The 24,714-nt window shown below is 45.0% G+C and overlaps 2 protein-coding genes across 6 annotated transcripts in view; both read right to left on the reverse strand.

The window, feature by feature from the left end:
* Positions 1 to 20,100, reverse strand: part of ttyh2 (tweety family member 2) — a 75,998-nt gene extending 55,898 nt beyond the window's left edge. For 2 of the 3 annotated variants that reach the window (XM_086195177.1, XM_086195181.1), the window contains exon 1: positions 7,614 to 8,132. In XM_086195177.1, the coding sequence (XP_086051303.1) occupies positions 7,614 to 7,742 (129 nt within the window). In that variant the 5' untranslated portion in view covers positions 7,743 to 8,132. Of the gene's footprint in view, positions 1 to 7,613; positions 8,133 to 19,831 lie in introns of those variants that run through there. The other variant, XM_086195180.1, reaches the window with a different exon arrangement.
* Positions 8,883 to 24,373, reverse strand: rpl38 (ribosomal protein L38). Of its 3 annotated transcripts, XM_086195184.1 has the most exons (7): positions 24,247 to 24,373; positions 20,113 to 20,230; positions 16,299 to 16,390; positions 11,106 to 11,132; positions 10,460 to 10,520; positions 9,913 to 10,035; positions 8,883 to 8,951 (listed from the first exon to the last, which is right to left on the reverse strand). In XM_086195184.1, exons 4-7 carry the CDS (start codon positions 11,106 to 11,108, stop codon positions 8,926 to 8,928), a joined length of 213 nt encoding a protein of 70 aa, XP_086051310.1. In that variant the 5' UTR covers positions 11,109 to 11,132; positions 16,299 to 16,390; positions 20,113 to 20,230; positions 24,247 to 24,373; the 3' UTR covers positions 8,883 to 8,925. The 3 variants fall into 3 exon arrangements, with proteins under 3 accessions (XP_086051310.1, XP_086051309.1, XP_086051308.1); XM_086195183.1 differs by lacking the exon at positions 16,299 to 16,390; XM_086195182.1 differs by lacking the exons at positions 16,299 to 16,390; positions 20,113 to 20,230; positions 24,247 to 24,373 and adding an exon at positions 11,341 to 11,406.
* Positions 24,374 to 24,714: the final 341 nt, after the last annotated feature.

Genomic DNA, 24,714 nt, shown 5'->3' on the forward strand with positions numbered 1-24,714 from the left:
CTCGAGGGCTGTAAGGCTTTTGCAAGATATGGTCCTTCATACTTTTTCTGATTTTTTTTCTTTTATGTGGAAGAAAAATATTGGGTTTATTCCTGTTATGTTTTCCCACACCTGCTTCTCTGTGCAGACATCCTTGGAGTGCAGCAAAGAGTGTTATCTCCCCGTTTCCTTGACACCCTCTGTGAACCCGAAGCCAAAACCCTCCCCTCCCTTAAGGGATGTCAGAGGTCATGATTTTGATGCTACACCCCCCACAACAAAGGAAACCCAAACCCCCCACCTTGCCTCCACGGAAGAGCAGACTTTCATTGTTGACTCTGCTGGAGGGGAATTCAGCGGCGTGAATCTGCTCGCCCCGGGGAATGGGTGCGTGCATGGGTGCATTTGATCCGAGCCGCTGACGTTTCTCAAAGTGCTCCTCAACACCAATAATAACGCTGATAAAATGCACATGCATGCTAATTATCATTCAGTGCTGCCACGTGCATTTGAAATGTTGACATGAAGGATGGTCATACTGCCATAACAGTACAGACCTCAGAAAAACCATCAGACCAATCAGGCGATGCTCATCACTGGGTTCAAGCGGGACATGGACAGATTGGGGTTAATGACGTCCTGGGGAGCCAGAGGGGACACACAGAGGGAGTGTTTCTGTGTTTGCGTGACGTAAAATGAAAAAGAAAACAAAAAAAACGATGGCCAGCTGAGGTGATTCACTGCTTTTAACACACAAACAGAGAGTGGCTGCGGTGGGACGCATCGCGGGAATTGACAACGACAGATTTGAGATTGATTTTCTTGAGGAGACGATGAGAGTTGGTAAATATTCAGAGCAGTCCGTGCTCTGATAGTTGGACAGATAATGGAATTCAGACAACACGGCTGTGCAGCATGTAAAATTATCCGTAGTCAGATAAGGTTGTTTGTGACGGCGATGAGGCTGAGATGCAATCAAATACACGCAAAGGTGAAAGTTGGAAAACTGTACTTTAAAAGCCGCATTTCAGTCTTACGGCGTAACATAAATCTTAACAGTCTCCCACACATGAGCGATTCTGACAGGAGAGCACATCCACTTAAGTAGGTTGAAGACAGCAGGGTAAAGGAAATGAGAAAAAAAAGCAAGCAGAAACACGAGGGAAACAAAGACATCAGATACAAGGGAAAGGTCTGCAGGAGCACTGTTTGGATGTATTCGGCTGGAACATTTGTTCCCGTGGAATCTCCACAAGAGAAGCCGCTGAAGCAGAAAGATGGCGTGTTAGTTCCTATAGTTGAATGTCAGTGGCTTGTTCATTTAGCCCGTATCACTCCAGGCCAGAGTCACAGCAAGATTAATGCTTCAAACATGTCTGAGTTGAACGTTAAAGTGATATGTGGTGAGTTGTTAAAAGTGAGTGTTGTGTTGTCAGTGACAAACGCCGCTCGGACGGATAAATGTTCTGTAATTGCGTACAGAACATGTGAGATCTAATTAGACGTCCACGGTTTGTCGAGGTAGTAAAATGGATTAATTGTGCACATTAAATTAGACGGACATGACTGTTTTAGGAGCTGAACACACAGATTTGCTTTCGTAACTCTGCAGTGACACCCGTTGTTGTCAGTCCATTAAACGTTTTCAGTCAGTCATCACTTACCAACAAATCATATCAGCAGCTCTCATCGATGAGTCATTTGACTTACAGCCATGCCTCAGGCCGATTAAGACGTGTTTAGTGTGAGATACAAAAACCGTGGGTTGACTTCCTTCAGGGAAAGCGCACACCTCCGACAAGGCCACGCTTGATGTTTAAAAAAAAAGGCAATTGCTCACCACGTGCCCCCAAAATTCAAGAGTTGTCCTTCGTCCAAGCAAACCTGCGTTTATCATCCCAAATTCCACTGGTATTTCTACTTATCCATTGCCCCAAACTACCGTCTCGTACAGACTCTTGCTTTTCTCTGATGATAGCAAACATAGCGGCTCATTGATTGCTTGAACTACAGGAAGTACAGCAGGGCTCTACTGCTTTTAAATACACGCGGCCAAGCGCAGCTGCAGATAGTCCATTTTTTTTGGCCATGTTTGTACTCAGCTCTACATCGAAGATCTAGCATGTTGTCAATCGGTTATTCACAATAAATGTATCTTTTATTCATAACACCCAGAAATTCATCTGAAATATGTTGTGCAATAACAGAGTATCTCTTGGTCGGATTGTAGGAGGGACGGAAATCCCCGTAAACAGAAAACGTATGGCACAAACTTGTCTGATCTGCAAAGCAGGAAATGGGAAAGGAAGTCAGATGGTCTAGGACCTGCTGACCTACACATCATGCATGCTTGGACACACACACACACACACACACACACACACACACACACACAAGCATACCCGCAAGTATTAGAAAAACTAGGCTCCCGTCCTATTTTTGGATGAGCTTTTTCAGCTTGCCATTTTTACCTTCTCTCCAGCCACAGGCCTCGGGACAAAAATATGGAGCAGGGAAATATACTTCTCTCATCACGCAGGTACGGCTGTGATGTGCATCCCAGCAGAAGACATGAAAACCTCCCTAAAGGCCTTGCTTAGTATGCTTAAGTCAAAAGCCCTCATCAGATTGTTCGGCAGGTTCGGAAACCTCTTCTTGACCGTGACATTGATGCGTTTCGCCTGTCAATGAAAATGTGATAACTCTCCCAAAAGGTGTGAAAGTAGCCAGGGTTTGAACCTCTCTGAAGTCAAAGTTTTCAGCCTTCACACAACTGCATCCATTACTTTTTTGTTATTTGCGGAACCAAGTGCAGTGCTGTGAACCTCTGTGAAGATAAGAGTCCAAAATGTTCCAGACTGGTCCAGAGTTCACAGAGAGAGGTCGGTGGTGGAGGTAGTAGAGGATGCAGCCAGAGGAAGGCTATGATGGCAGGTTGTCTGCTTTCAAGAATGCCCATCGGCAATTTTTATCTTTAGACTAAAAAGGTCAGTGAGCAAGTCAAGAGATCCAGTTTCAACTGCAGTTTATTGCAGCGCTTGGTAAAACCCTTCAAAATAAAGGACTGTAAGACGAAGGATAACAGCTTGCTTATTGTCAGAAGACATAAATTAGGCTCCGGTCAGGTGATTCAGCTGGTAGACATTCCATCGCTGACATCGCCAGTATCCCACAGAGGGTGAATAACTTCCTTACACACACACACACACACACACACACACACACACACACACACACACACACACACAGAGTTTCCATCACTTCAGAGGACATTATTTTGAATTACACTCATCCCTAACTGTAACCCTGAAGGTTGATGTCCTTCGTTCTACGCAGAGTCTTGTGTGTCTGCTTCACTCTGCAATTACACAACTATTTTGCGGTGGAGTTTCTATACCACCGTGTTGAGGCTCTCCTTGTATTTCAGATAATGGCACCAGCCACTGAGCAGATTTACTGATATAACGGCAACTTAGGAAAGAAAGAGAGCGCCGCATGAGATGATGCATAAATGCCTGGGTGTCATTGTGCAGAAGCAAGGCGACAGATGCCCGGGAGACACCCACAAAGCAGACCAATCACAGTGAGGCAGTGAAAGCTACGGTGCAGGCACTGGCACTGGCGCACTCGGGACTAACCTGCCTTTGGTTCCCTAACGCGGAAACACAGTAGGTTTGTGCCAAATCACAACAAAAGTTATCACATGATGCTTTCCAAGAAGACCAGGACAAGCACTTCTGCAACAGCAGCGATGAAAAACTGCCTTTTAACAGGCAGCAGCTCTGAGCAGACGCCGGGTCCACGTGGCGGCCATCTGCCTTGACCAACTGGGACGAAGAGAGCAGGAAAAAGAGGGACAGTTTCAAATGAGTTTTATTCATAGCTTGATTATTCTGTTTAATTTAAGATGAGGGAACAAAGTATGGTGCAAGTATTTTACCTCCTTACAGCTGGAAGCAGTCCGACTTTCTTACAGCTGACCTTTGTCAACGCATAGCTAAAAAGTGGGAAATGGTACAAGAGGTAAGAGGCATCCCTGTCCAACAGCTGAATAGAGAACATTTGACTGAACAGTTGTCTACACTTCTCGCCGTCTGAAATATTTTATTTTTTGGCCCTCGCACGCACCACAGAATTGCACTGAGCTCAATCGGGGCGAACCTGAAGCACGAACATGCTTGAGTTAAACGTACAGTTTTATGTCCTCACAAATGAGGAGTAGCCTCCACACACACACACACACACACACACACACACACACACACACACACACACACACACAGGGAGAGAACACAACCCCTTCACATTCCATCAGACTCAATGACCCAAAGTCAACAGAGGAATTCACCAGGATCACCAAGCCTACAACTCGGCCATTACAGCTGCTCTGGCCCGGGCAAATTGAATAATTTACTATTTAGCAGGGCAGATAGGGAATGTACGGCGTCATCGGTTTGAAGAAACGAGCACGAGTAGGAAGATGTAACTGTCAATAACAGCACTTCTGGTTTCTGGTCCACAAGGCCAAGGGAGCGCTGGAGATACAGGAACAGAAATTCCTTTAATGAGTCACCTCATTAGCCACACCAACACGAGCCATCAATAATTCATGTATAATTCACCCGTATGCTCGCAACGTGGCAGATACACATGGAAATCCAGAGGCCAAATATGACCTTTTTACCCAGCTCTTTGTTAATTGCATCTAAGGGATATTGCTGAAAATTAGTCACAACAAGAGCTGGTGATCAAAATTGGGCTTGACAGTCTGCTGAGGAAGGGAGGAGTCACGGCCTGGACAGCCTCCGACAGGCGTGTGTCATCAGCCCTGGTCTTGTTCAGATGCTCCCGTTCTGGGTCGCCACGCCACATCACTGACCCCCGTGTTTCATTACCCTCGCTGACACAACGCTCCCTATCTGTCCGTGCTATCTGGACGCAACCGGGGGTTCAGTATCTTGCTCTCAGGAACTTCAACAAGGTCAACAGGGGGGGGTGAGTATCGAAACACTGACCTTTCAGTTACCAAACAGCCATGAGCCATGCCACCCCCTCCATTAGCATAATAAGGAACTTATTAAATTAGAGGCCAGTCTTTTTAATTGGCCGGGTTAATTATTGGATCAAATATTCAGGGTAGCACATAGCGACCCCGTCTGTGGTCTCTCGCCAACAATGTCCCGCCCACAGCTCTGCCTGATTGGTTAGACAAACTGAACCTCCATCGTCGTCTTCCGCTTATTCCTTACTAGAAGGGTCGCGGGGGGGTGGAGCCTATCCCAGCATCTACGGGCGAGAGGCGGGGTTCACCCTGGACAGGTCGCCAGTCCATCGCAGGGCCAACACATAGAGACAGACAACCATTCACACTCACAGTCACACCTACGGTCAATTTAGAGTATCAATCAGCCTCGTCCCCTCTTGATGTCTTTGGACTGTGGAGGAAGCTGGAGTACCAGAGAGAACCCACACAGGAACAGGGAGAACATGGAGACTCACACAGAAAGATCCCACGTCGAGCCGGGACTGGAACCCGGAACCTTCTTGCTGTGAGGCCACAGTGCTGACCACTGCACCACCGTGCAGCCACAAACTGAACCCGTCAGCGGCAAAGCGAAGCCCCCATTTCCTTCTTCTCTTCTTTTAAAGACTTTGACAAAGACGGTTGTCCCATCGGCTCAAGGAAGTCAATTGCAGAATTTCACATCCTGGATATCAGCGGAATGAATAAAACAGTTTTGTTCCTTTTGAAAAATTTTGATCCACATTCTGAAGTAAACAAGACCCCGCTTGGAAAATCCTAGCCTTGCCCTATAAAACCAGGTGGTCTGGAGGCCTTTACGACTCCTCCTGTCTCTTGATTTGGGTGGACGGTCTCAAGGAAAGACGTGACGAAACCCAACATGTTCATGTCCTGAAAGATGCTTGTCCCAGTGATGAGCTCAAATCGCTTCTCTCGTCCATCACACGTTCCAAAACTCAAAGACTCTTGACTTTCCGTCATAAATGACAAAAAAAAGACGCCCAAATCTAAAAAATTTAAACCAACAAACTTTGGATGTTTTTGCCCTGAAACACTGACAGTTGCCAGAATTAATCTTCTAGCTGCTGATTGATTAATTGCAGCTCTAAATTTTTGATTAATGGGAAAACAAAATTATAGATTCAGCCAGTTTCTCACATGCCGTATTACGGAGGCGGGTCGATTACGCAATTCACAACCGAACTTGATTATGGGAGCCAGGAAATTGACTGTCGGTGCATCTCAACATCTGATGAGAACAAACCGTCTTTGCTTGCTCAGCCGTGTTCGTCTCCAGTTACCGAAGTGCTTAAGGCTGCTTCAAAACTCATTCGAGGTCGAGAAGTTTTTGCACTTTTGTCTCCCTTCATGCAGACCCTCCGACTACCCAACTCCAGATTCCCGGAGACCCCCCCCCCCCCCTCCCCTGACCTTGACCTGAACCTCTCTGAGCCTCCACCAACTTAAATGTCACTTATTCCCTTCGTGACGTAACGACGTGCGCTGACAGCATCCAACGCTGTAGCCTTGAAAAATTAAAGAGTCACACAATGAAACATTCACAGCACTTGACATGTGTTCACAAGCAGGTCATTAGTCATCCGGCATGTTGATCCCCACGCTCTCTCTCTCTCTCTCTCAGGCTGGGCTGGTCACCGCCTCTGCAGTTGGACGGGTGCCACCGTGACTCCCATGGGTGAAACCACGTGAGCTTCCGGATCTCAAAAACTACACATTTTCTCCCAAACGAACAAAACAAAAACAAAAACGTGAAGAAAAAAAAAAAAGGGGGGGGGGGGAATACAAAACCGAAGTGTTTCCAAGGCATGCGGTTGTTGCTCGGAGCAAACTGCTTCACGAATGTTCCCTGATAACAAAACAAACAAAAACATTCGCCCCCTTTTCCAGAGAGGAGCTGCTGTGGCTCCCTGTGCCAGATGAGTGTCACAAATGTTTCACAGAAGTGGATTCATACGTGCAGAACTACAAGAAGAGTGGCCACCTGGTAAGCAAAGGGTCGCTGGTTCAATTCCCACCCAGTCCTCCCTATTATTCCTACTGAGTAGACCACAGGCAGTGTGTGTGTGTGTGTGTGTGTGTGTGTGTGAATTAGGTGGGGTTTTTTTCTTTCTGCCAACCAGGTGGTATTTGAGGGCCAAAACTCCAAACTGCAGATTAAATCAGTACAAAAATACGAACAAATGGCTGGAAAACTGCAACCTGAATATTTACTATCCGGCTGGTTTGCGCTCAAATGATTTTGACACCCTGTGTTCTGATTTGACCTACTTTCATCATCCTTAATTGGTATCTTTTTCTGGTATTTCTATTACCTCAAGGTAGCACACTCATTAAATGAAGCCGTTTAACGCAAGTCTTAGTCATGACACGCATCTCTAAGCAGCGTGATGAAACGTGATACTAATTCTTCAGCACTGCAGCTGCAGCCTAATTATACAGAAATCATACAAAAAGCAAATGAAAGAAATATTATAATTCCGCCACTTAGTTGCACACATCGGAGGAGGCTTCGGGCGCTGTGTGCCTCAGTTCTGCGAGTGACTGCTAGTATCTGGGCTCCTGGCGCGTCCCACATCCCGCCTGCACTGACCTGCTGGTAGTTCTCCTCCTCGGGCTGGAAGCGGTGGTCTATGGGCTGGAACCTCAGGTTGATGTGAGGGAAATTATGAAGCCAGTAAGTCCACCATGGCGCAATATAATCCACCCGAGGGGAAGACATCCCTGCCCCGGGGAATAAAAAAAAAAAAAAAAAAAAAAGTTCGCCTGTATCAGCCTCTCCTGAGTCCAGCGGAGCTCTCAGTCCTGCCTCCTATCAAACAAAGGCAGTGATAAAAGCATGCTCGGTGCTGGCAACACGCTCCCGGCTGCATAAACGCGTTCCGGACGTCCTGCTGGAACCACCCCAATGTTTTCGCAAAGTTAAATCCAATCTTTTCCACTCAAGTGTAGAAGTAAATCACGCTGCGCCCATGTCTCCCTGTGCGTGGACGGACCCACACAGCGACGAGAACCGACAGCGGCTCCGCACAGGCAGCCACCATGCGGGGACGCGCACAAGTAGTAGCCACGGGGTAAGGAGACGCGGGAGCGCGCAAAGACGCCCCTCTGAGTGAATTTGGCTGGATCGGCGCGCCGGCGTGTAGATCTGATTTTCGTCTGGATAAATCTTTGCATGCTTAGGCGTGTTATTTCTTTTCTGTTCCTATAATTCAACAAAAGAACTCGCACTGCCTCCTAGTGGAGAACCAAGCCAATTACAGGCGCTGGCTTTCGATCGGGTCCGAGCTGAATCCAGGAAACTAATGAAGTCAAAACAGACGGAGATGAATTCAGCTGAGAAATCCTCCCATGGCAGTATCAGAGTACACGGAATACTTCAGCTCCCACACAAGTCGTACTCAGATGCAGGATCACACCTCCTCCTGCTCACCATCTGGTCGGACCAGTTTTAACTCGTCTCTGGAGAACTTGCAATAGGTTTTATAGTCTTCCTAAACTTCTCTGAATTCAAGTTCAGTGTTTCAGCAAATGAAACGTGAATATCCATAACAAACTTCATGTTTTCATAGTTCTGGCAGAAACTAAAGTAGCTTTATCCTGCTCTGCATGTTTTACACACCGGAGTCATACACACACGCTGTCATCAACCACAGGCTATTCGACTATTTGACTGGTGTCTGAACTATGAGCTGCGGTCTCAATGCAGCTCACTTGTGCCACCTGCTGGAGGGCTGTTATACACCACGCGTGACCACTGACCTCCTGGCACACTGGACTCATTAGCAACGCAGCGCTGGCAACCTGTGTTATGACCGCGTTTGAATCACAGCGTGACGATAAACAAGACCAGACAAATGACTGAGTTTTCCGGTTTTTATTACAATCATCTGTACATCATGGATTTACTTCAGCTCCTTGACAGCCAGACCTGGAAAACAACAACAACAACAAAAAGAACAAGTGTCAGAAAACATTCACCGCCATTAAAAACAACTGGATGAACCAGTAGGTACGTGAGCTTTAGCCTGGTAAAGCGCTGCTTCAGTCAGACTTCACCAACGAGCCTCTGAACTCTTTGCAAAAGCAGAACTTCTAACCCTGGGCCCAACCGGTTCCAGGTCCCGTTCGCAGGGGCACCACTGCGGCTGCCGTGCAGCTGCTTCACCCGCTGGGCGTCTAAGAGCTGGCTTCATTTTCCTACAGTTTTGACTGCCACGTGGCTTCTTGGGGCACCACGGCGATAAAAACCAGCTACCAACTGTCACTGCTGCACGGCGGGTTTTTCTCCAGTTTTGCTTATTTCTGCGTCATGTGGTCGTCTTCGCCGGCCTGATGATTCGACGTGAGGTCACACTGTCAACAACTGCAATCCTAAGTAGCTTCATCACCACCACAGGCTAGTTTTACGCTGAAGACAACAGACGAGCACATGGCGAGGACATTTATAATCTACCTTTTAGTTACCAGCTGGCAGGTTTTTACCTCAAGTCCACCGCAGAGGGCTTGTGAGTAGAGGACACTTTGTTAGTCAGCTATGAATTAATTATTTTAACTAAGAGCTTTTACACGATTGCAACGCCACCAAAAACCCATCAGCCCCCCCCCCCCTAACGTGGGGTTTTATTTTCAATGCCTCTTTCTTAATGAGCGCTTTCTCCTAACATTCACAAACCAGTGTTGATGTTTGTAAAATTCATGTTCAGCTGCACTGACCCACTTTTCTTTTGTCATAATGCGGTGATGGTCGTCTCCGGGCATTTACTGTGACATGAACGCCACAGAACCAGATCTGTTAGTGCTGAAGGGCAGCAGAGCACACAGAGCCTCCGCTGACGTTTCAAAATCCCACTCTGTTGCGGTACCCGGATTATTTGAGACTTGGGACTGACCTGGGGGAAGGGACTGCTTGAGCTTCTCAGCCTTCTCCTTGTCTGTGATGACCAGGGTGTACAGGTACCTGCTGCAGCGGACCTTGAACTTAACATTGTCCTTGTTCTTCTTGATCTTTACGGCTGGAGAGACAAAAACGCGGCAGCCATATTAATTAAAACACTGCAGGCCTAACTCAGCAGGTGAGGTAGGGTTTAGAGACTAATGACTGCCAAACTGTGGCCTCGCAATGCCAACTATCGGCAGACTTGGGGAGCATGTTTACACAAAGCCAGCAACTCTGCCGCTACATAACATGACAACCATTAAAAAGTCTGCTTTTATAGTTCCATGCATTATCAGGCAGATTTAATTTCCCCGTTTCACTTTGACGTGAACACTGATTCATATTTCTTCACACTGGATAATTACAAATGGAGCCCTGCTTTAGATTTTACAATGCCAGCACTTAGATCCACAACTTCGAAAGAGGAACTGTAGGATCACCGGCTACCACGATGCTTGGATGAGGCGCAACTGCATCCCAGATGAAATATTCTGACTTACACTTGGCGTCCTTCCTCCTGGCTGTCAGCAGGAAATCTTTGATTTCTTCTATCTTGCGAGGCTACAAGCAAAAAAAAAAAAAATTAAAATCAAACAGACGAACATCAACATTTCAAACGGCAAAATTCACATTTATAGCAAACATGAACAGGAAAAACAAGCTGATGTTAGTGGACCGGTGGAACTGGGGTTTCTGGGAGAAGTCGAAACTCAGCACTTGGTCCATCATTGTTCTTGCAAGTGTGTGAATGCATCACGGGCACTGCAGCCTGAGATGTTTGGACTTCTTGCAGACAGCAAGAACACATTCCCAACGACGAGACGCCACAGAGTAAGCTAGCATTGGCCACTCACGCCAAGCTAGCAGAAGCAGCTAAGATGCTAGACTCAGATAGAATGAGAGTGTATCTCTGAAAACAACTCAAATATAAACCTAGAAGTAGAGTCTTCCCCTCCGACTAGCGTTAGCCCGTTGGCCCACTATGCTAATGCTAACAACCTGAGCTAGCCCCATTACAACGCCCCGTCTGGTCACAGAACGTCCACAAACTCATTTTAAGTTAAAATTTGCGCTCTTGGTCACAACAAACAACCACGTCGGCCATGAAGAAACATCGCTTTTCATACAATAAACAGTGATTCTTACCATGCTGCCGTGTCAGCGGGCTGAGCGCTGTGGAAGAGCACAGGAAGATGGAGTCAAGAAATCGGGTTTAAACAACGCGAAGAAAAGTGTCGCATAACAAATGATTGTCTCGTGTTTTAGCTCTCGTATGAAATTACGACAAACTAGTTAAGGTGAGGTTGAAACTTTTAGCGCGGGAGAGGATGGATGATGATTTAAGTTGCGATTTTTGTTTACGTGACAGTGTGAGACTCACTCAGGCCGCCACAGAGGAGATGAAAAGGGGTTGAACTTCCGGTTCAGGGAATATTTATAATGGAGTACGGCAAGCACAGAGGGACACAACTCAGAACGTTCGGCAGTTTGACGTTTTGTAGAATCAAGGGAGAGAAATTTCGCTTTGACTTTGTAGAGGAGACAATTCTGTTCATACAGGCGAATATTCAAAAAAAGAAAAAGAACATTTAATTCTTAAAAAAAAACCTGCTTTGTTTATCTAAAAAGATATCTCTCCATCCAGGGTATTTTAAATTGCCTAAATTTCGGAAAGCCACACTACTACACAAATAGAAGTCGCATTTAATTTGAAATTCTTTAATAACGTGGCTTAAATGTAGCATATTATTACAATTTACAGATTTAGCAAGTAATTCATTTGTAACTGACGAACCTGCACTTTTTCCTTCAACTCTCATTCAGTGCCAACTGTGCTTGGCCTTCTTTTGAGGTTCCTACATGATTGTTACAGCTGTTAAATTACAACCGACAGTCGAAATTAAGATTTAAAAGAGGATGCGTGGCAGATGAATCGTACAGTTGAAGCATGCGCGCTTTGTGGAAAGTTGCACTTAATCAGCAGCAGCATTTCAAGAGGAAACCTGTCTCAACAGGTTTCTGAGGAGCTGTCCGCTGGCAACAAAAGGAGGAAGGAAGAAGTAACATAAGGAGGCTCATTAATAGTGTCAGACTCTCTTAAAAAATGATTTTTTTTCATTTGAAATGAGTTGATGTCTTTTTGTTGAACCAACATGCATCAACAGTTCTTTCGTACACCTGAGGAAGGTGGCTATGACATCATCCTAATTTCTGTCTGTCATCGAGGTGGATGAGGAAAATTGGAAGAAACCTCGTCCGTTCTGTCGTTCATCCTAACCTCTGCAGTTATTTCTTGACTTCCAGCAAAGCTCGAGCTCTACGGGGCTTTGAAATATCAAAAAAAAAAAAAAGTTTTTTTCTAGAGAGACGCATCTTTGAATGGAGAGCATCTACTTCAGTCAAGGCAACACCTGTCAAACACAATGAGAGTTAAAAAACAACAACAAACCTACCGTTTAACTGATCTGCTCAAAAATTTACTGGTTTCCCTTCAAGTTCGCTGAAATCCAGCCTAATTATTTTATATATTATCTCAAAAGCGGGCTCGATGCAAATGTGAAATCCACCCCCCCCCCCTCACATTTATTCAGCTCAGATTTGTGGACTCTGTCTTGTTGTAAATGGTCGGCAGCAGTGCTCTGACGACGACGAATCACGAGTCTGTTCCCGGGTTCATTAGCTCCATCCGCTGCATCTAATATTCCAGTGTCAAATACCAATGGATATTTTTTTCCTGTCAATAATTTACACCCGGGGCTCTGTTTGAACTGAGCACACTTTGTCGTTAACGTATGAATGACACCTTGGTCTGTTTCCATGGAGACTCGCTTTGACACGGCATTAATTCAGACAAGACAGGAAACAGCAGCCCAGGCCTTTTTAATTAACCCATCTACCTGTCTGGGGGTGTCTACAGGCCGTCTCCCCCTGGACACTCAATTAGTGTTTGGAGTACAGGACACATTTCACTCAGGCTTTTAAAATTTCAAGAGTTTCATGTCAATCGGGGTAGAAATGCAGCGAGGTGGACTTTAGAGGCTCTTCAACATGGCTAGAAAATTGAATGTTTTCATTCTGCCGCCCCCCCCCACACACACACCCCTGCGAATGAGTGTGTCTCAGCATGGCCTTCTACTCTTTGCAAGCTGGAAGAGTGCTTTGTTTTTTTCCGGCTGACATTCGGCCGATGTCTCTTACAGATAATAAAAAAAGAATGTCCTCGATCAGAGTTCACAAAGCGCAAGAGGCTGGAACCCTCATGGGGGGGGAGTTGTGTGTCAGCACAGTGACCACGGTTCTATTTTCTTGTATTAAACTTCTATTATTCACGTGTATGTTTCCTTTTTGCTTTTACATCTCTTGTATCCTCAGTTTTTAAATTAATTATGAATAAATTATAAGTCCAGGGCTCGGCCGGGATCAGCTCAGACCTGGAGATTACGGTGGCGCTCTGCTCAGGATTAAATCTTTCTTCTATTTGCTTGCACAGCAACAAACAAGATCCTCTGCGCTGCACTGCTTGTTGAACCCAAATGCTTTGTGAAGGACGGCAGTTCTGCTCTCCTGACAACAGAGGGCAGTGGGTAGACGTGATGTGGAGCTCCACCGTGTCTCGTCCTCATGCGTGACAACAGGAGACGCTGTGGCTCAAGAAATGGACTCCACTGGTCACCAATTCTCCATAATTGGGAAAATAAGTAATTTCAGGGTTGAATGTTGTCTTCTGTCTCCACCTTTTTCTTTCTACAGAGTAATATGTAGTTGCCCAAAGATGAGGAGAATTAAACACTTGAGTCCTTATCATCATGCTTATGTCCAATCATTTCCTTCTCTCCTGAAACCTCCCAGGACTCCAGTAATGATTATATCCAAGCTTTGTTTCTCTTTCTTGTACACAGTGGTTGATTTGGTTATTTTTAAACAGACAGGACCGCCCAGTGGGGGGTGGGGGGTAGTCGACCCCCCTGTACGCTCCTCAAAGGACGTTGTTGCAGTTTCCCTAAACCGCTGCGCTGACATTTCCAGTTAAAAAAGTTGATTTTCTCCACTTATCTGTCTTCCCTCCCTACTTATTCCCGTCTATTTAGCTATAATTCAATAAACCTTTAAAACGATTGAAAAAGCACTGCAAAAGAAATCATTCAGACTGGCTTTTCTTATATCTCTCAACAATACTCGACAAGCAGGGCCATTCGACACAACAGGACCCACACGGCCCCTTGGAATTTTTATCATCTAAATTCCTTGAAGAACACACAATGGACACTGTGTAAAAAAAGTAGTTAGTCTTGTGGCACAAAAATGCTTCAAAACTAACAAGACAAAAAAAAAAAAAAAAAAAAGGTTTCTGACTATTCCAGGGCAGGTCAAGCCCAGACTGCAGGATTATTGTAAGATAACATAGCTGTAAGATGGAACAAATACGTTGACATAAACCAGCTGATATCAGACTAGATACATATTTTCTGTAAGCCAATTTCCTTTTTTTCTTTTTTAAATCTGATGTTGAAATAAAGCGTTTTAATTGAATTTCATTACGCAAATCATCCTTCCAGCTATACCGGAGTGTTGCCGCCACAAACGTCTAATTTTCCAGGCCGACTGAGCGCAGGCTCATTCCTCTGCCACGCGACGTGTTGGACTCCCAATTCACACCAAGTACGTTACAAAAATGTACCTTTAATCATGTCTCTGCTAGCATGTTTCCTGTATCAGAGTTGCCTTGGTATAAGAGAAATATTACAGGAAAACTACATGGACCACATTATGGGCCTCTTGCTCTTCCGTGGTGACACATTACTATTTGTCTCTTTGATCATGAAGTAGTACATCGACAACAATATCCAGTAGTATACACGCGTATAGAGGTCAGTACAGAGGTGGCACGCCGAGAAAAGGACGTGACTACAAATCTGCCCGCGACCTCAGCACCATGGACATCAACATGGATTTATGCAGACGCAGGATGGCGATACGACTGATATGTCAGCGGCGTGCACAAACATCAGTCAGATAAAGAATCGATACATCAGAGTAGCCTAACATGCTCAGCGACAGCAACCCCTCTGCCCTGCACTCTCTCCTCTAGTCGGAGAGGGAGAGGGAGGACGGCAGGTTAACAAGGGGAATGCTTTCAGGTCATTTTCTTATCAAAAAGGGTTGTGAGTTTCTGTCTAATTGCCGACTGTTTCATCTGGCTTCCCATTAACTCTCTGTCTCGGCCCTTATACCCCCCCCCCCGATAACTATCTCTCATCCAAAAAAAAAAAAAAAAGATTAACAATTGCTCAGTTAGCAGGCTAAATGGATTTATTTACAAAACAGTGTCAAATTGAGTTCACTGTCTGCACTGATGTCAATGTTTAGTTGCACAAGATATCAGTAACTGTGTACCCAAAAATATTCACTGCTTTTGTAGAGGTTTGTAGAGGTAATCCATGAAATAAGAACGTGTATCCTCGGGCTGAAGGATGATCGTACTTTGTAACTGCGCACTGGCTCATTAAAAAGGTATAATGGGGGTTTCAGGGGAAAAAAAAAAAGTTCTTAGCTAAGAGACTCTGTTTTAACTGTAACAGACATAGAGAGCGTGGATGATTGAATTTCAGCAGCTCCACCAGAGACGTTGTAGGTAATGATACACATCATTTCTGCCTGCAGGCCCATATGGACAGCAGCAGACACGGCTCTACCTGGGAGCTAATGAGTGATGCAGCGTCGAGCTCTGTGATGAATCTCAATTTAATCCATAGGGTGAGAAACAACAAACAAACGACTTAAATTGTTTATCCAACCATCCCAGATTTACTTTGGTCAGGAAGTAGGTAGAAGGACGTGAACGTGCACAGATGGATGCAGTGGGACACAGACCGGAGGTGGTGGGATGTGTTTACACGCCTCTGAAAGCTGGAGACGTTCTATGTTGAGGTTGTGGATCCGCACGTCCGTGCACGGACACACAGGCAGGAGGCCCCGTTTTTCGAAACGCCATATCTCTGGAGCACCTTGAGGGAGTGTCCTCAGACTTGGCGCAGATGTCCACAGGGACTCCGAGATGAACTGAAATGCTTTTGGTGGCCAAAGATCAAGGTGGCGCTCACTTTGCATGTATGTGATATCTGTCCTGTACTTGTGAACACAGCGTCTCTGGAATGCCATGAGGGAGTTTTTTGGGGGTTTTTTTCCACATGGCAGTCGTGTCCGCTGGGATGCAAGGATGAGTTGGAAATGTTTAGATGGACTATCTCTGGAACGTATGACACAAATGTCCCCTGGGACTCAGAGATAAACTGAAAAAAAAAGTGTCGTCAAAGGTCACATGACACATGTACGCCTTACCTGTCCCATTCTTCTTAATGGAATATCCCGAGGATGCCTTGAGGGAGCCTCTTTAAATTTGACAGTAATGTCCACTGGGATGCAAGGATGAACTGAAAAGAGTTTGAAGGTCAAGGTCAAAGTCATCTCACATAGTTACGCTATCTAAGGGATATCTCAAGGAGCTTTCTCCAAGTATAGTACAGACATGCACTGGGACTGAAGGACTTGAAAAATGTTGGTGGTCAAAGGTCGCGATCAGTGTGCCAGGCACACATCGAGGAGGCAGACAACCGTGTCGAGGGGCTCGTTGTTATTTGAGGGCTTCGCTGCATCTCAAAGTTATTAATTGGCAGCGACCGCCTTCACTGATAGATCCAAATGAAAAATGAAAGCTTAATGTGAAAATAAATTAATATCTGTGTCACTGAAGTTAAGATATGAATGCCCAAGGAGATACAAAAGGAGAGTACTTCACCATCCTCTCCACAGCCCTGCTTCCCTAATCACCATGATTATTGATCAAATTGATTCGTCAACTATTGATCCCTTTTCTGACAGCTTTATCAGAGGCAAACTTACAGTACATCAGAAGATGAGGGAGATTATGAGAGAGTCTGGGGGTTTACTCTGACAGAATCTCAATATGAATGTGCTTAAGAGCTGTCAGAGAAACTGTTCAGAAAGTTTACCGTGAAGTTTTCAAGGTATCAAATACAAAGGCAACTTGATCTCGACTATTCCGCCACAAATAAGTGTGGCGAGTGTCATGACTCTTCCCCTATCAGGTTATGAAGTTGGACGGAAAAAGGGAAGAAAGAAAATACGGGAGGAAGAATATACAAGCTCACTAGAAGTCAAAGAGGCGCCCAGCAAGTCTGTAAAAATATACTGCATTGAGATCTCAGACAGAACCAGAGGTGACATTTATCACAATGACCCCAAACTCCTTGAAAACTTGAGGGTTGATGGATAGACGGAATTCGAAGAGATGGAAACCTTGTAAGAGGGAGGATTCAAAGATGTGTCAGCTATTCTAACGCCCAACCAATGTACACTTCAAATAGCAACCCCTATTGTTATCCCCAGCAACTTCTGACCAGGTGGATTTTTTTTTTTTTTTGGTGCTTGAAGCACTGTTGAAATAAAAAGGAACAACCTTGGTCGGAATGTATTGTATTCGGTCCTTCATTGTCAGTGAATCAGGGTCAGATCAGCCCTGCGGATTACAATTCTTTCAGTGTGAGCGCTGATATTGTCACAGAGACGGTCACGGTCAACCATTCTCAAACTCAATACATCAGGGCGTTAATGTTTTAATCACAATGTGCAACATCCATATGCTAAACCAAGGAGTCGCAACATGGCTGCAACTTTACCGACCTGATGGCAAAAAGGGACCCAGCAGCCTCCACCAAAGGGATCCCGGCCAAATCCAATGCAGGAGGAGAATGCAGTTGTTGTGCTATTTTTCAACAAATCTGCCCCCCAAAATTGAAGTCTTTGTTGCACGCAAAACTCGACAAAACAACAAAAGGGCACACAAACTGCAACTTTAACCTCCTTGCCGGAGGTGATTACGTACACGAGCGAACGTTGGCAAACCGCTGGTCCAAAAACACGCGACTGACGCCTTTGCGAGGATGCAGAAAAGATGCAGAGTAAATTTGGCCTCTTCACTCTGGACATAAACTTTCCTACTTTGTTAAGCAGAATGGGGAGAGATAAACATCATAAAATATTGATTGCTACACACAGAGAATAAATTTAAAATACCAGAGCAATAACAAGGGAACCTAAGCGGAATTCAGATTTCCACATTCTTCTGAATTTTAAACTCATTTTTGATCATTCTTGGAGCGAATGATATTTCATATTGCCGCCAATTCAGTTTCATTTCAGTAAAATGTTCTAATGGCATAAAATAGTTAATTTTTTTTGGTTGTATGCGAATAAATAGAACAATTTAAACGTTACTCAGGTGCCATTTGGGGAGTCGAGGTTGTATCCTTGTGCGTCTGGCAGCAAGTGAAGTGCAGGAGGCTAAGATGTATTAACTGGACTCGTCTCTCGGCGCACAGACAATTTCTTGTCAGAATCTCTATTTCTCAGTGACACATTAGAATCGGGGCTGTACTGGTCCGTGCGGAGGTTCCCTGGTAACACAGTGACAGCCTTCCTGTCTGTCTCCTGCTCATCTCAACAATTCGTTCTGGCGTTTTTTTTTTTCCCTCTGACTCAGGACTGGCTGTAGAGCACTGACTAATGTGTCATAAACAGCTGATTATCTGTGTGTGTCTTCTGGAGACCTCAACTCCTGCTGCACAGTGTCTGTACATTGACATTTCTACTAGACACTCTTCAGCCAGCAGAGACACACACAACACACACACACGTTTATGCAGCTATCCTTGTTAGCACATTCCGTTGACTTCATTCATGGAGGACAGCCTAAACTGAAGTGAACAACTGATGCCTTACCTTAACCTGACCTTAACCAGGCATTCAGAAATCCTCTTTTGTCCTATGAGGACCTGTCTTTGGTCCCCATTAGGACTATGGGCCCTGATAAGGTTCTTGTTCATACCTGAAATGGTCTCTAATAGATTAAAAAAAAAAAATCAAAATCATAATGCCTTCCCCAGTCCCTTACCCGAACCTAAACCATCACCAATAAATGCCTGCCCCTGACCCTAAGTCCCCCAAGTCTTGACCTTCAAACAGCCCACACTGTGACAATCCAAAATGTCCTCACAAGGTGTTTTGTCAAGGGCTGGTTTTCTCTCTCTCTCTCACACTCTCACACACACACACACACACACACCTGCCAGCTGGCAGTGCCAGGATCTATATTGTCCCACAGTCAGACTGTCCTTGCCGGCACCACACTGCACTCACGGTGTCGGTCTACGCCGACAGCAGGTCCCGCATTAGCCAGCTAACATTTCCTGGCCTCTGAGTGATCAGAAGCGGCGAAGCTGTCAGTTCAGCCGATTCTCGGTTCTCAGAATAAGAGCAGAAAGAGACATAAGAGACATATTTCCTTGGTTTGTGAATTGGGGTCTCAGCCAAGGAGGCTGCTTGGTTTCACTTTTGTGAAGTTAAGCTTGATTTGGCCAATAGGGAGCAGATTCTGTTGAAGCTAACTAATGTGTGCCTACTCACAATTTAACTATGTGTCAGGGCCTGTGCCTACAGAGATACCCAGAGGGAACAATTAATGGCTGCTTTAGTTTTCTGATTGTGGTAGATTTCTGATAGTGAAGATAACGTTAAGGAAGTTTAGTAAACCCTCGGTATTCTCCTATTCCTTACAAAAGTACTAGAAAACTCCTGCTAAGGGCAAAATAAGAGTACAAGTTACATAATTCCAGCTCTTTCAGGGCATCAAAGCTGGAGAACAGGGGAAGTTGGAGAGCGCAATTAAAGCGTGATGCGTGAAGCAGTACAGTGCTGGGTGAATGCTCAATTATGTATCAAAACATACACATCCACAATGTGACTCCTGTTACGAAGTATAAATCTGATGAAATGGAAACACCGCTGTCACTCACAGTTGTACATTTGCTCTGTAAGGCTGGTTGCACAGCAAATCCAGGGCTGAAGTTAGAAGTCAGTTCTTGTGTTACTTGAGTTTTAGCTGCTGGGGTTGGGGCCAAAGGGGTCATCCAAAAAACCAAAAACAAATAAATAAATAAAAATTGGAGATCTGCAACCTGATGCCATACCACGAGGGATCAGACCTGAACATGGAAGAAGCAGGGTTTCCCAGGTCGTGTGGCGGTCTATTATGTTGCCGCGACTATGGGGCCGCTAGTTTGGTTATCGTACTTGCCTATGGCTCGATTGGGTGTCTGTATAGCCACAGTTGACAGTGTCTTCAGCTGGGAAGCGGGATGAGGATGTGTGTCAAGGGTTGCTGCAGTAGCGCCTCCTCTCGTCAGTTGGGGTACCTGTTTATGAGACACAGGGAATCTGATAAAATTCCTCCTCGTTGAAAAAAAACGTGGCTAACAACACAATAGGCTGGAGGAAGTATTTGGTAGCCTTCAGTTCCTGAGCGGCAGCATGTAGCTGTCGTTTCCCAGGGGACAGAACATGGAGCAGAGACTGGTCGCTGCCATGCTTTGCCGAGGAAGCAGTGCGCAATCGCACAAATTGATCTTTCTTCCACTTGTTTGCTGTTAAAAGGTCGTTGTCAAACTGCTTCAACACGCGTATTAACGCCACCTTGCGAGTTACAGCTCATATGTCACACAAACCCACAACTGCCGCAGTGCTCAATGTAGCCTAAAGTGTGTCTCTATTCGAAAATCGCCTTTTTCTTCATGAGGTGTATCTGTATCATCAAGTGCTATCGCTCCCAGTCTCACTAGCCTACTTGATGCGTCTCTGTCTACCTGAAAATAGACTATTTTGTTCTTTCATCCTCGATTTGAAAAAAAAAAAAAAAAAAGCCACCAAAGAACTTTGCTTCTGCTTTCAAGGACTATGGAGTTACGACAAGTCGACGAACCGCGAGAAAAACTGATGAAGTGCCTCTTGAAGAAAATCTTTTAATTTGTTGTCGTTTAGATACCATTCCTGACGAAGGCAACGCAAACGAACCTGTTAAATCCGCCGAATCTGTGCGAGATGTCAAAGAAAAACACTCCTGCTTCCTGACTGCTTGACCTTAACATTTGATGCTATGAGCTCAATCAGTTCATTTATTATCGTATCTTACTTGCTGATCTCATTATTAGTGGATCATTACTTCCACTAATGCGTGTACCTTCCAGTAGCTCTTTTTCACTAGCTAGTTAGATGATGATCTGTATTAAAAATCATTCATTCTTAAAGCAATGAGTGGTATCATAGAATCAGATAAGTCCTTCAAATATTCTGATGAAGTTCTCAAATGGCCTCAGGGCACTTTGGGAAGATGGGACTACGTTCAAATGCCCCAAAACAGTCTACCAACTGTTTTAGTGAATATTGCTGCTGCCGTCTATTGCTTTATGGAGGCATATTGAAATCTCTTTCTCCTCTTCCATCATTGACTATTTATCCAATCTCTCTGCAGCTATACTGTTATAGTAAGATGAGATATTTATGATCTCCAAAACAAAACAGATCAGTTTATTCATTCTGTAACTCAGCATTCACTGACTGACAATGGAGGCACGTAAACACATTTCCTTCTTGGTGAAAGTCACGGGGAAAACACCCCCATCCAAGAACCACTTCAGTCACTTTTGACGCCCATATTTTCAGCTTTGAGATTCACAGAACCCCCCCCCCCCCCACATATTAAGTAAGCATTTAGAGAGAGCACATCAACTTGACAGGCCAAAACAATGTCTTTAGAGAGTGATAACTGCTTCCCCCCCCCCCTTCCATTATTGACCCAGACTTGACTTCTAAGGGCTGAGCTACATTCTCAATGGCAGCACAGACAGGACTGACTCAGCGATGCCTGTGTACCTGCATCAGTTGAGGCATGAATACATACACACACACTTTTTAATTTCAGATACTCTAAAGTCTTAAGAGTTCTCTGTGGCAGGCCTTGATTTCCTTTTTGGTCCTTCTAGGGATGTCCTTCTCGTTACAACTTTCCACTCACAGCTGAGAAAAAAGGCATTTGGATTTGACTCGGACTGGTCATATTGAATTCAGTCGACCAAATACGCGCACAAACCAATAAAACGGTGGGTGAAACAGAACAGACTACAACCCACACACGCACACGGATGCAAAACCAGCAGAGGCATGAAATGAGAATGAGAAAACACAAGCAGGTCAATAAGAGAAAAAAAAACAGGCAACGATGGAAAGCCAAGCTGAAGAAGAGAGTTCTGACTGGAGGGGGCAGTTGTAACGTGGTGTAGGAGTCTCTTGTTAGGCTACGTTTCCTGTGGAATCTCACGGGTCCATCTGTAAACTCTTCACATGCAGACACAGAGGACAATCTCGCAGGGTTTCTAGCTAAAATAGCTGAAAAATAATGTTCATTGCAGAACCAAAGCAAAGCCTTAAGGCCGTCACTTGAAGTTTAAGCGATGCCTTGCAGAACTGTGTTCCTGTGAAGACTCCCGCTGCAACATGGGAGTTGTAGGTTGGTCCAGCCGCAGTCACTGAAGGAAACTCCTTCATGGTTGGTCATGTTTGCAGCAGCGGGTCGGGTACCCTCAGGGATGTGGCGCAAAACATGTTTTGTTACGTGTAGAAACATCGATTCATACATAAACGGGTACGGGCACGAGTACAAAGGCACTAAAGGATAGGTGCAGGTTTCTGGGAAAGCCTTCGACCTGCCTGACCCCACGTCGGCAAAATAAAGGTCCATCACTAACATCTAAATGGGCGACATAAAGGTCCACATTTGGAAATAATTGCATGTAACAGGTGAGTTCGCAGGGGCGGGAGTGGCCATATGGCAACCAAAGGGTCGCTGGTTCAATCCTCACTTCCCCCGGTGACCATATCAAAGTATCCTTGGGTAAGATACTGAACCACTAATTGCTCCTGGTAGCCCTGCGATGGACTGGCGACCCGTCCAGGGTGAACCCCGCCTCTCACCCAATGCTCCTTTTAATGTGTTAAAAAGGTCTCTCTGTGCACTACGTGATTTGCAGTTCGTCCCCCTCGGGGGGGGGGGGGGGTTAAGCAGGTCTCGACAAAATACAGGGTGCTTGGTCTTGTTAGCGGCCATTCTTGCCATTGTCTTTTGATGCTGGAGGAGACGGTTTTGACACCTTGGCTTTCCTTGCAATCTCCCCTCAGAAACAGTCTCTCTTCTTTTGTCATCTTTTCCATACCATTGTGATTGCAGTACATTACTTACTGCAAATACTGCTCCAGCAGATGTATTAATACAGTCTGTTCCAACACAGATGGCTTATATAAGTAAAACTACAGGAACGATTTGCATCAATTTCTAAGGCTTTACGTGCCTCCAATGCAGAAGAAACAGGTATTCTCAGGTCTGCTGTTCCCTAAAAAATACCTTTTAATAACGAGAAATAAAAGTTGTTGGGTTTTTTTCTACCTCTGGCAGTATTGCACCAGTTAGAGTTATTGACAGGGCTGAAATTGTTTGAATTCTGACAAAAAAACAAAAACATTTGAGTGGTTGTGCTGAATTCATACCGTAATATGTCTTGAGAGCAAAACTTTCCGATGAACCTGCCCAATTAATTTAATCATTTCCGTAATTTCTGCACTTAACTGAAGTCCTTCACATCCCTCTTGGCTCTCTCCGGTGTCTGGCTTTGTTTTAGAGAGAGGTGGTGTTTGTTAAAGAGGTTGTACACGTGCACTTCCTTTTTGCATGCAAAATAGATTGAGACCTCCCTGAGAGTGGGAGAGAGTGATAGCCGCGACAGGTCATCAAAGAGAATAATATCAAACAGTCCCGTCAACGGCCTCAGCGGGGAAATTAGACCAACCTGCCCACATTTTAATGGGATTCAGAGGGGAAAAGCAGTTAGAAAAAGTTGGCAAAAATTCAGAGAAATTATAACAGAAATTGATTTGTGCTAGCAAAGCACAAAAATCGGCTTTTCAGGGATAAGTCAACAACTCCGAGGAGCGTCAAAGACTCTGCTGTGTACGCTTTCAGTTATGGACCTTAGAAATTGGAGTGCAGAGCATTTTGACATTAACATTGAGCCCCCGCTTCCTCTTGGACTCAATGGAACCAGAAACCCCCCCCACAACATGAACACCTCCCAACCAGCCCTGCATTCTCCTACTCTCAAAATGCTAGCACTAGCAAATAAGCTGATCACTGGCTAGCAGATGCTAAGTACAAGCTAAGTTTGCCAGCTAGGACAAGCTAACTGCCTTAGCGGGGCTGTATATTCTTTTCCCTGCAGCACCATTAAGGCCACTCATGTCCAGAGGCCCATACATGATGATTTGGGTGGATTCATTTAGTATAAATCTATATTTAGTTTTTAAATAGAAACACTGCAGACTCTACCTTTCAGTGAAGGACTCGTCAGGGGTAATCAGTCCTCAGCGGTCACAACTCCTGCGATCAGCTCCTTCTCTGCCCTCGTGTTCTCCCACCTGCTTCTCGTTGCCTCATTAGCAGAGTCTGAATTTAAGTTCAGTTCCTCATGTCAGTCTGTTTTCACATCCTTGCGTTACCGTTCTGTCCTCCTGGTCTGTTTCGCTCTGTGTTGTACCTTCATTTTGTGTTGTTTAATTAAAAAAAACAAAAACGAAAAACTTCATTTTCCCAGTTAAGTACTTGTTTATTTCTTTTGTTAATTAAACTGAGTTGCATGATGTGCTGCCTGCCTTCCGTCTCCGTGTTTGGGTCCTGCTCACCTCACAACCTTGATAGAATAAGGAAGATGATGACATTCAACCCTAATAAGAGTCTTAGCTGAAGTGGGAGACACTAATAAGAGAGGATGAATCCTCCAAAGACTGTCTCATTAGA

Source organism: Aulostomus chinensis, chromosome 23, assembly GCF_037954235.1.
Source record: "Aulostomus chinensis isolate RoL2024-O1b breed Wild chromosome 23, RoL_Achi_v1.0, whole genome shotgun sequence".
Lineage (NCBI taxonomy): Eukaryota > Metazoa > Chordata > Actinopteri > Syngnathiformes > Aulostomidae > Aulostomus > Aulostomus chinensis.

Bases quoted from the DNA above. Each gene is read 5' to 3' on its own strand.
- rpl38 (XM_086195183.1), bottom strand. The intron at 10,036-10,459 runs GTAAGTCAGAAT...TTGTCTCTCCAG, and splicing joins CAGGAGGAAGGACGCCAAGT to CCGTAAAGATCAAGAAGAAC. The intron at 8,952-9,912 runs GTCAGTCCCAAG...GTTGTTTTCCAG, and splicing joins CAAGCAGTCCCTTCCCCCAG to GTCTGGCTGTCAAGGAGCTG.